This window comes from Ochotona curzoniae, unplaced genomic scaffold (assembly GCF_017591425.1).
Source record: "Ochotona curzoniae isolate NIBS_2020 unplaced genomic scaffold, NIBS_Ocur_1.0 contig_2861, whole genome shotgun sequence".
Classification (NCBI taxonomy): domain Eukaryota; kingdom Metazoa; phylum Chordata; class Mammalia; order Lagomorpha; family Ochotonidae; genus Ochotona; species Ochotona curzoniae.
In genome coordinates this window covers 2,408,805-2,419,876 of record NW_024465620.1, presented here as the reverse complement: position 1 = coordinate 2,419,876, position 11,072 = coordinate 2,408,805, and the positions used below count along the sequence as shown (strand labels likewise).

The 11,072-nt window shown below is 57.5% G+C and overlaps 2 protein-coding genes across 2 annotated transcripts; both read left to right on the top strand.

Moving 5' to 3' along the window:
• The first annotated feature begins 4,032 nt into the window (after nucleotides 1-4,032).
• Nucleotides 4,033-5,155, top strand: CUNH19orf84 (chromosome unknown C19orf84 homolog). The gene is made up of 2 exons (XM_040978221.1): nucleotides 4,033-4,067; nucleotides 4,618-5,155. The coding sequence occupies exons 1-2, from the start codon at nucleotides 4,033-4,035 to the stop codon at nucleotides 5,153-5,155; spliced, it is 573 nt and encodes a 190-aa protein (XP_040834155.1).
• Nucleotides 5,156-6,009: 854 nt separating this feature from the next.
• Nucleotides 6,010-10,888, top strand: LIM2 (lens intrinsic membrane protein 2). The gene is made up of 5 exons (XM_040978351.1): nucleotides 6,010-6,063; nucleotides 6,469-6,649; nucleotides 8,980-9,129; nucleotides 10,159-10,293; nucleotides 10,524-10,888. Exons 2-5 carry the CDS (start codon nucleotides 6,475-6,477, stop codon nucleotides 10,583-10,585), a joined length of 522 nt encoding a protein of 173 aa, XP_040834285.1. The 5' UTR covers nucleotides 6,010-6,063; nucleotides 6,469-6,474; the 3' UTR covers nucleotides 10,586-10,888.
• The last annotated feature ends 184 nt before the right edge of the window (nucleotides 10,889-11,072 follow it).

The window sequence follows — 11,072 nt, the reverse complement described above, 5'->3', positions numbered from 1 at the left end:
ATTTCCTACAGGGGGCCAGCATTGCAGTGCAACGGGTTAAGCTGCCGCCTGTGACACCAGCATCCCATATAACTTCAGGCTGAATCTGCTGCTCTGCGGCCAACCTAGCTCCCCATTAATACACACGGAAACGCAGCAGAACATGGCCGAAGAGCTTTGAGTCCCCTGCCACCCACGTGGCAGACCCAGAGGGAGTTCCAGGAATCTGGCTCAGTCTGGCCCAGCCCATCATTGGGGCAGCAAACCGGCAGATCAAAGGCTTTTTTGTCTCTGTAACTCAGCCTTTCGAACACATTTTGAGGAAAGAAAAGACAATGGACAAAATCAGTGTTCCTTATGAAGAAACAGCAATCCTACAACCCCACCTCTGACTATTGCCCAATTTGAACTTTTTTTGCCCAAATTTCAAGGCCTCTTTCCTGACCTCACAAATACTCCTGTGCCTGAAAAAAAAAAGGGGGGGGGGGGGTCTCTGCATGGAAAATCCTTACAACTTCCAAAGTCTGACTCAAGCACAAGTTTTGTGGAAATAAAATCAGGACAGAAAAAAAACCATGAACTGGGTTGCCTGTGGAGAGAGGCGGGTGCGGGGGTGGGGGGGCATTCATGGGGAAGGAATAAGAGGGAATTTCCTGGGGGTTGAGTAACAGTGTCCAATATTTCAACAGGCTAGAATTATTCATTCATACCCCTCAGATCTGTGCCTTTCATGACAAACTTCAGAAGAACAAACAGTGGACCCTAGCTGATGACATGAAAAAAATTAAGAGGAAATTCAAAAAGTTAGAGGAAATCATGAATGGATGAGAAACTTAGATGTGAGCTACCAAGTGTACCAGGAAGCCATTACAGAATCGAAGGGTGGGTCACGGTGTAATTCGGTCATTTCCTATGTGTGTGGGCCTTCCAAGCCACACCCTCCGTGGACGAATACGCCCTCCCCAGGACCCGCAGTCAGCCATCGTCCCCACCTGGGGCACCCAGTCCTGCGAGCAACACTTTAGCATTGTGTCTCAACTACCTGATTTATCGTGCCATTTTTGATGCAGGACCAGAGGAAACGGCGGGACCCCGGCCTCCCCACCCCAAGCCTCTGCAGTCCCCTGGGGAGACAGTAGTGGGTGGAGAATGAAGGTCTGTTCGATCCTACAGGTCAGTGACCTCTGCCGCGGGGTGAGGCCCCTGCACACACAGGAGGAGGGGAGAAGAGAGGGTGGATCCCGACTCAGGGGTGAGCGGCGGGCGTGAAGACCAGGCTGGTGGTCGAAAGGAGATCTCGGGAGTCTACGGGGAAGAATAGGTGGAGGGGGAACCTCAGCCGCTGCAGACAAAGACCCGGGCAGAAAAAGAGCTCAAGAAAGTGCGCGAAAAGGTGAGAGCCAATTAGGGCACGAGGGCGAGGCCGCTGCAGCCAATCCAGAGCGAGGTTGCTAGCTCAGGGCAGGACTGGGAAACGACCCCTTGTCTTCCGGAAACGGGACGGTAACGCGCGCTCGCCCGCCCGCCAATCAGAACGCGGAATGTTAGCAAGGAATGGGCGGGGTCGACGCACGTCCCCCAAGACGCGGAAGTTGATTGGTCCTTTTCCAGAACGGCCCTGCCTATATCCCGGAAGCGTTTCCTTGGTGATGCGTTCAGCTCTTCCTGATGCGATGGAGTGCGGTGCGGCCGGCGGAGAGAGGCCGGCACCGGGCGTCGGCTGCCTGATGGACAGCAGGGAAGGTCATCCGTCCTGCCGGGACGGTGCTGTCTCGTGAGGACGCGGACTCCGGAAGCATCACAAGGCCACGGTCAAGGTCACTCCCGGACTTTTCTAGAACCTCACAGCGGCCAGGAGGATGGTCAGGGCTCGAACCCCTGCACCCATGAGGAAACGGGGACGAAGTTCTGTGTCCTGACTGGCCCAGCACGGGTCATGGCGACCAGCCGGAAGATCTAACTCTGCCTTTCAAATAAAGTATTATTTAAACAGAACATCATGAATTTCTCCCAAGAAAATTCACAAGTGTTTGCACCTACATAAGTTATGCCGAATTGTTTAAAGTTGATTGTTTTTATTGGAAGGCAGATTTACAGAGAGAAGGAGAAACAGAGAGGAAGGTCCTCCGTTTGTTAATTCGCTCCCCAAGTGGCCACTTCCACCACCCAGTCTGTCAACTCCACTGGTTCCCTCCCCCACGGACATGGGCACTCACTGCCCTTGATGCGCCTGCGCTGTGGAAGACAGAGTGCCTTGATGACCACATGAGGTTGCATTCTAAGTGGAGGTGCCGTGAGATTCCCCCCCCCCCAAAAAAAAAGTTAACCCCACCTGGTCCGTATGTTCTGTTAAGGCAGCGTTTGCCTCGTTAAAGACACAGATAAGGGCCAACACACCCTGCCTGGGTACCCTGCCTTTGAGTTCCAAGCTGCTCCACTTCCCATCCAGCTCCCTGCTGTGGCCTGGGAAAGCAGTGGAGGAGGGCTGATGTCCTTGGGACGCATGTGGGAGAGCCGGAAGAGGCCCCTGGCTCCTGGTTTGGGATCAGCTCAGCTCTGGCCGTTGCAGCCATCTGAGGAATAAAGCAAAGGATAGAAACTTTCTCCCTTTCTCTCTTTAGCTCTGCTTTTCAAACAAGCCTTAACATTCTTTCTTTTTTTTTAATTTTTCATGATACAATCCCACAGGCATAGGGACTCCCTTTCACTCCCCACTTTACCCACCCCACCCAGTAAACCTTACAATTAAGATGCATAAGCCCATTGCACTTGGGCCTCCACTGAAAACACAGACTTTCAAGCTCAGTTGCTTGGGTTTGAATCCCAGCCGTGCCACTTACCTGCTCCGTGACCTTGGACCAGTTACCCCCTCTGAGGTCCGGCTGAGTCACACACGAGCTGAAGGCTAAACTGGGTCGGTGGTATTCACTAGAAGAGACCCCCATCGGCTGTGACAGCTCCTGGAGGCCTGCCCAGGACGTTGACTGCCATGGAGGGCAGACATTGGACCAAGCTTTGAGGAACGTCTCTGCCAAGTGGACACTCTGAGAAGGACCGCCAGCCAATGGACCTTGGCAGGACTTCCTCACCCTTGGAGCAGCAAGATCAACAGAATCCCAGAAACCGCTCGAGTGCTGAACTCAGAACATGCTCCACATCAGGGACCCTGGGGTGACACTGAGTGGCCGTCTCCCATCCCCTGGTGCAGTTAGGCTGCTGGGAGCAGCCCTCTCCTCTCCCCTCTTCTCCAGATACAGAAAGAAAAAAAAAAAATGGAAACAAGTGTCTCCTCATCCGTTTCCCTCCATCCCTCAACCCTTCCCACCCTGATCAGCAGTCCACATGGGCCTGTATCCTTCTCAAGTATGTAATCATCAAAAATAAAATAAATTTATTCTTAAAAGAGAAACCCCTATCGCTGCCCTAATACCCTCAAGGAAAGACAGCAGGGCTGCAGGTGGGAGAAGCCTGCAGACATGCAGTGTGGGAGCCCAGAGTCCAGGGGCACGAGGGACTCCATGGCAGAGGAAGTGTGGGCTTCCATCACAGGACCGGGGACAATGACAATACTGGGGGGAACGTGGTGAGGAATTCACAGGATCCACTACATGATTTTCGCAACTTTCCTGCCATGTCCAGGGACCCACATTCCCCCTCCTGACTATCCCTTTATGGCTGAAGAACAAGCTCGGAGGACCAGGCAGTAGTGGGGTATGGGGGACAATCGGGGACCCAGGATTCCTGGGGCCTGAGAAAGAGATGGGTTGTGGGTTTCCCCAGCTATGAAGAAGGCTGCGGGATTGTAGGGGCCGAGGGAGGAGACGAGGGCTTGTGCTGCTAGGTCAGCTGGAACGAGCCGGGGACTCGGTCCCCCTGAGGCCCAAAGCGGAGGAGTCTGCCTCTTGGGGTGCTGGGCGTTGAGTAAGTAGACCCGGCTTGGGGCGACACTCTGCGCGCTCTGCGCTCCGGGAACAACGCCCACGCCTGCCGCCATTCCACCAAGGCCCTGGGCCGTGGAACCTGCTGGAAGACGCTGGAGACTCCCTGGTGAGGATGGAACAACCAAAGGGCGAGACTGAGTCGGACAGGTGAGAAACAGAGAGACCCTCCACGACACCCCGAGAGAGGGCGCGGAGGCGCAGCTAGGGAGGCCAACCCACAGCTCCCCCCTGCTCCAGGGTGGCCGAGAACTGAGGCGGGGAGGGGTCCGGGTAGGATGGCAGAGAAGCCAGGTCTTAGAGGGTTTGAAGGGACAGAGCTAACCCTGGGCTTAGAGAAAGAGAAACGAATGCTTCAGATGGAGAACTCCGAGAACAGCTTTGGATGCCCAGGGCACAGACGTGGAGGAGGCCACACCACCGGAGCCCCTGTGGTCAGAGCCCTGGCCACACCCAGCCCTTGTCCTGGCACTGACCAAAGCTGGTTTTGATGTGAAGAATTAAGCTTCCCCCAAAGTCAAAGAATTGAGCCCCTAGCGTAAGGGGGCAGCCGGATGCCCTCTGATATGCTGAGGTGCACAGCGGGGCTGGTGCAGAGGGGAAGGTAAGAAGTCAGGGGGCCGTGGGCAGGTGCACAGGTAACCCAGCAGCAGGAAAATGCTGAGTCTGTAAGATCCTCAGACCCGTCGTCTTGTCCTAGGAGCAACCTGCCCCTGCCGTCGGAGACCGGGTCATGTGCTGCTGCACCCTTCCCAGTCCTCCCAGCCTCACTCCTGGGCACCCCAGACCCAGCCCACCTGGGGCTCCCTGAGAGCCTGGCCTCGGTCACCGTGCCCATCCGCCTCGACGCCCTCTCCTACCTGCTGCACAGTGCCCTCCTCGGGGCTTACAGCCTCCAGCAGTCTATGCCTGCCTGCCCATGCTCGGCCCAGGACTGCTGCACCCAACCCAGCATGGCCAAGAGGCCACCCCGGGGCCGCGGTGGGTGGGAAGCATGGCGCAGGCCAGGCCGAGGCCAGGGCCCGGGCCCGGGGCCAGGTCAGGGCCAGAGTCAGCAGCGATGGGGCTCAGGGAGGGCTGAGCAGCCCGAGAGAGGCTGGCCGGGGAGGCCTGGGGCTGGTCCCAAGACCCGACCGACAACACCGCCACTGCCCACCCAGGATGGGAAGAAAACACGAGGCCTGGAGCCCCCTCCTGAGACGCCCCCAACTGCTGAAGACTGGGAAACTGAATACTAGGCCCCGGGAGGCCTGGTACCCAGCCCCTGCCCCCCGTCAGCTGATGAGGGGGTTCCCCTGAAGCCAGGAGTGACCCTAGCCTTGTGAGAGAAGTCCCCGGAAAGACCCTGTTGTCATCCCCACCCCCGCCTTAGGGGCAAGTCCTGGAAGTTTCCCTGGTGGACCCTGGACTTGGCTCAGAAATCTGAAAAGGCCGGAACCTCACCCACATCTGTCTCTTTGGTCCCTAACCACGTCCTGGGCATTCCCACCCCGTCTGTACCCCGGGTTCCCCATTCACAAGCTCCACCCTCCTCCTGGACACCCCAGGCCCAGCCCACCTGGGGCTCTGGGAGAGCCTGGCCTCGGTCACCGTTCCCGTCCGCCTGGACGCCCTCTCCATGCTCATTCCTAACTCAGCACAAGCCTAAAGTCTGCTTCACCTGCTTTCCCACCTCAGCCCCCGCCCCGCCTCCATCCTCACCCCCCTGTCACCCCACAGGAGCACACACACACCTGTAGCCCCACCCCCTGCCCTGTTTCTGCTTCCCCAAAGGGGAGGCCTTGGTTGAGAATAAATGTGTGCCTTGTCTGTCTCTTGCGTGTGTTCAGTTAGGCAGCCGGCTGCTGTGAGCAAGGCCTGTGGGAAGAGGGGAGCTCACAGAGGGTGGCCAGTGGGGCCAGGAGGGGGTGGCAGGGTGGGAGCCCCTGGATCCCTGCCTCAGCAGATTGCATTCGGGGGCCCTTTGCCACGGCTGCAGTTCTGCCCGCTGGAAGCTGCTGGATGGCCGAGCCATTGTGTGGGAAGGCTTAAGGGATTGGGGTGGGGGTGCGCTGCAGGGCCAGGGAGGCCCCTCGAGCTGGGCCAACTCAGTCTGCACAGAGAGGCCGAGGCAGAAGGAGGGCTTGGAGCAGGCTCCGCCGCACAGGTAGGCATTGGGTCCGGGATCCGCAGCTGGTCCCTCCCCAAGGCCCTAGGGGACAGGTGCTTTCCTGCCTCTTGCTGGGATGTGGTGTCCCAACCCCCAGACCCTCTTCTCCCAGGGCCCCAAGTGTCTGGCTCCCAGGGGTAACCCCAGTCCCTTTTCCCTCAGACCCAGGAATCCAGGTTCAGCCCAGCCCCTCCTCCCTCACACCCAAGGGTCCAGACCCTCAGCCCCTCCTACCTCACTCTCAGAAGTCCAAGATCCCAGCCCCTCCTGCCTCACACTCAAGGGTCCAGGCCCCAAGCCTTTGCACCCCAGGACCCAGATCTCTACCTCCAGGGCCCTGGTAACTCACATCCCACCACCTTGCCTTCAGCAGCGCCTCCTCCTGGTTCCCCTTGCCCGCAGATCGCCATGTACAGCTTCCTGGGCGGAGGCCTGTTCTGTGCCTGGGTGGGGACCATCCTGCTGGTGGTGGCCACAGCGACAGACCACTGGATGCAGTACCGGCTGTCAGGGTCCTTTGCCCACCAGGGCCTGTGGAGGTACTGCTTGGGCAGCAAGTGCTTCCTGCAAACGGAGAGCATCGGTGAGCTGGGCTGGCAGGGGTGTGGGGCTGCTGGAAGAGGGGATAGGTCCCCCAGGGCAGAGCCTCACAGCTCTGCAGCACAGAGAGTGGAAGGGACCAGCCCAAGGCCACTCAGCAGGGAGGGGACAGAGCCGGAATTGGGATCTTGGGCTCACTCCCCATACGGCCACCATCGCCACAGCTGGGAACAAAGCACTTCTTCCAGGTCTCTCATGTAGGTGGCAGGACCCAAGCATGTGGGCTATCGGCTGCTTTCCCAGGCCCAGTAGCTGGGAGCTGGGTCAGGAGTGGAGCAGCCAGGACTCGGACCTATGTCCTTGTAGAATGCTCGTGTTACAGACAGCAGCTTAACCTGCCGGGGGACGGTGCCGCTCCCTCCGGGTGTTCCGTAACTACAGAGACCATGAGCGGTGGCCCTGGGCTCAGCTGCTGCAGGAGGTGGCATTTCCTGACTCAGGAAAGTTTCAGGCACGGCAGGCTGAACCGAGAGCGCTGCCAGCCTGGCATTTTCTGACAGCTGTTAGCCACCATGGCATGCAGAAGCCAGGCGGAGACCCTACACGTGCCAAAATCTTGGGCAGGATGCGATTTGACCACCTGCCATGCATCCAGCCACCCATGCCTTAGATCTACAGATGTTTACATTCCCGCAAAGCAGGTTTCGCCTCAGAAAGCTGTTCTCCTGCGGGGGTTGGGAGAAGTCTTGGGCGGAGCTGTCACCTGCCTTGCCTGGGGGAGCCAGCCTGTAGGGGGGCACAGCGTGGTGCTTGTGGGCCATGGGGATTCAGAGACAGGAAGCTTTAGAAAGCCGTGAGCACACACAGAGTACATTAGATAACATGTATCAGGCACAGCAGCTCGGTAACATTGTATATAATTCACTGTGTGAGAATGTAAGTAAATACAGTTAGGACATGAAGGGTACATCGTACCTTTCAATGTGAAACAATGTGACATATTGTATATACTTCTGTGAGACATAATATATACTAAATATATATATATCCTATAATGCATGGATCCTATGGAATATACTTTTACATGCTAGAGTAACTAAGGACTATTCAAAAACTTCGTGGAAAAACTCTTCAAAAACTAATGAAAAGGGACCTACACGGTAGCCTAGTGGCTGGAGTCCTCGCCTTGCACGTGCCAGGATCCCATATAGGCACCGGTTCTAATCCTGACAGCTCCACTTCCCATCCAGCTCCCTGCTTGTGGCCTGGGAAAGCAGTCAGGGGCAGCCCATAAACCTACCCATGTGGGAGACCAAGAAGAAGCTCCAGGCTTCGGATTGGCCAGCTCCAGCCATTGCAGCTGCTTGGGGAGTGAATCAGCAGATGGAAAATCTTCCTTTCTGTCTTTCCTCCTCTCTGTATACCTGCCTTTCCAGTTCGTTCATAAATAGATAAATAAATAGAAATCTGAAACAAAAAACTCATTTAAAAAATGCACGAACGTCAACAGCTGTTTGCCTCAAACCAACTGCTCTTCCGATCCATTTTCCCACAAGCTTGTTGAAGTGCTGTCATCTAACATGTTAGTAAATCCATGCTAGTGATAGGTTACTGCTTCCAGCAGCAGGATGAGCCTCTCCCGGGGGCCTGCTGCGTGCCCCGCGCGGCACTCAGCACTGCGGCGGAACGGACACGTCTCTGTGTCACTCAGCTAAGAGGGCGAGCCAACGGTTTGCATGAACAAGACTTGACCCCCGTTCTCCTGATGAGGGACGGGAGAAGCCCCACCCCACCCTGAGCTCCGTGACAATCACAGGCACCTGCTTCGTGTCATTGAGCCAACCCTGAGGGACAAGGTGATGCCTCTTTATTGAAGGGGTAAACTGAGGCATGGGGCAGTGGACGGGCCTGCCCTGGCCCAGCAGCTGAGTAAGTCAGAAGCTCTTAGCTTGGTTTCCAGAGCACAGACCACAGTGGTGCGTGTGGCTGATTGCTTTGCATGGCATTTCAGCACCTCTAAAGTCTTGGCCAGGATTTAAAAGGTCGGGAGAGACTTTTACATACACCTCCGGATGTGCAGCTCTTTCAGAAAAAGAAAAAAAAATTCCAATTTTGCATGCCCCACCTCCATAGCCATGCCAACAGCTGGGCTCTGAACAGCGGCCTGCTTGAAACAGGGCAGAGGGAGGAGGTGTCTCGGGAGCTGGGCTTTGCAGGGTGAGGACGAGTTTGTAGGGGAAGCAGACGGCATTTGCAAAGAAGTGGAGGAGATGGAGAGAAGGAGGAGGTGGTCCTCAGGCTCATGGTGACCCTTCCTGCCCTGCGCACTGGCAGTGGAGGAGGCCTGGGTGTGACCGTGGGGTCCCCCTGCAGCATACTGGAACGCCACCCGGGCCTTCATGATCCTGTCTGCCCTGTGTGCCACCGCGGGCATCATCATGGGCGTCCTGGCCTTCGCGCAGCAGTCCGCCTTCACCCGCCTCTCCCGGCCCTTCTCGGCTGGCATCATGTTTTTTGCCTCCAGTGAGTGATGACGCCACCCCAACCCCTCTCCTTGCCCCATCTCCCTGTCCTCTCCATGCCGCCACACCCCAACTCTCAATCTTCCTCATTCCCATTCCCCACCCCATCCATGCCCTCAGTGACCCCACTCTGTCTACTCTTCCTTCCTGTCCCCAACCCCTCTCACCCCCACCCCTCCTCTTCCTCTGTCCAACCCTATCGCAACCATAGGCCTCAGCCTGGACTATTCCTGTCTCCACCCTACACTAACACCACCTACCCCCAGAATTAGGGGTGGACCACACAGCCTCCAGGGCACAGCCCCCAGTGAGCCCACCCCTCCCCGCAAAACAAGCAGTCTATCCGTGTCACTGCCCCGTTGACCAACTGGCTCCGCAGCTTAGAGGCTCCCAGGACCAGTCAGGATCAAACACTTGCTGGAAGCTCTCTTTCTTACAGCCTCAGCTTGAGCACAACAGGACGTGACTCGAGGTCAGGCAAACAAGGACAATCCTCTCTCCTTGTGGTCAGATGCTACCCTCCTGCGGGGGTCCCAGGCCAGGAAGCCCCCACTGAGCTTCAGCACCCAGGGCTTCACTGGCCTGGCATCGTGTGAGCCTGGTCAACTGCAGCACTGGCCAGTAATGAAGCTCGCTCTCCAGCTCCCTTCTGAGACAGAACTGGTGCCAGGCGGCCCACAGCACCCCTGCGGCACACCCACCAACACACACCCTCCCCTCTCATCACGTCACCGGTCTTGCTAGAGACCAGAGGCATCACCCATTGGCCCGTGAGTGATAGGGATGCTCCTTACATGAAACTAGGTGACAACCACCACATTCTTCATAGTACAACACATCCCCACCCCATCCCCATCCCACTTTCAACCCAACCCCCTCCTTATCCTCCCCTGCCCCCAACCCACCTCAACTCCCTTCTCTACCCTCACTCTCCACACCCAGCCCCAGCCCTGGTCCCCCATCCACTTCCTCCTTCCCTCTCTCCCCAGCTCTGGTCACCCACCCACTTCCTCCCGCCCTCTCTCCCCAGCCCTCTTTGTCCTGTTGGGCTTGGCCATTTACACCGGTGTCACGGTCAGCTTCCTCGGCCGTCGCTTTGGGGACTGGCGCTTCTCCTGGTCCTACATTCTGGGCTGGGTGGCCTTGCTCATGACCTTCTTCGCAGGTACCGGGGGGCCCAGGGGTGGGAAAGGCAGTGCCATGCACAGGAGGGCTTGGGAGGATGGAATGGCTGGGCCGGGGGCAGGGGGTGCCCACACGGACCACAGGGAGGTTGAATGCAGATTCCATACATGAGGTGTCCATGGGCTGTGAGACAGCCAAGCTGAAAGCCAGCACAGTGTTGCGGAATCCGGGGGGTGGGAGCAGTATCGCCTGGGATCCATTCTCACGCAGGAATCTTCTACGTGTGTGCCTACCGGATGCATCAGTGCCGGCGCCTGTCCACACCCCGCTGAGCCCGCGTGTGTCCCCCCAGCTTCTCCCAGAACTCAAAATGAAGTCGCTGAAAAGGAGGGCGTCTAGAGACCTGAGATCTTGGTTTCTGGGAGCGTGATGGGGCTGGAGCCTGGGCACCGGGCACGGTGGTTGGCTCCTGGGTCCCCACGGTGGGGGAAGGAGGAAGGATAGGACCTGGCTGGAGTGTGGGGAGGACACCCAAGCCCCCGTCCCACCTCATCCCACCAGGCAGGTCGCTAGAGATGTGCGGTATCCTTTAGAGGAACTTTTTGGGGTCTAATAAACATGATGTGAAACTCTTACAAAGCGTTGAGTGGTTAGGGTAGGGGGAAACGGTGGTGGGTGTGGGATGGCCCACATTGCTCAAGGTTCGGTGGGGATGGGGATGGAGGCAAGTCACGCGGTGCCTGCCCAGGAGTTAACCGCAGGGCAGCCCCGAGGAAATGGAAATAAAGAAGCCGTATACACCCCTCTCCCACTGCCCCC

Coding starts and splice junctions, on each gene's coding strand:
- CUNH19orf84 (XM_040978221.1), top strand. CDS start 4,033: ATGGAACAACCAAAGGGCGAGACTGAGTCGGACAG. Junction 4,068..4,617: donor GGCGAGACTGAGTCGGACAG/GTGAGAAACAGA, acceptor GTCTTGTCCTAG/GAGCAACCTGCCCCTGCCGT.
- LIM2 (XM_040978351.1), top strand. CDS start 6,475: ATGTACAGCTTCCTGGGCGGAGGCCTGTTCTGTGCCTGGGTGGGGACC. Junction 6,650..8,979: donor CCTGCAAACGGAGAGCATCG/GTGAGCTGGGCT, acceptor GTCCCCCTGCAG/CATACTGGAACGCCACCCGG. Junction 10,294..10,523: donor GCTCATGACCTTCTTCGCAG/GTACCGGGGGGC, acceptor ATTCTCACGCAG/GAATCTTCTACGTGTGTGCC.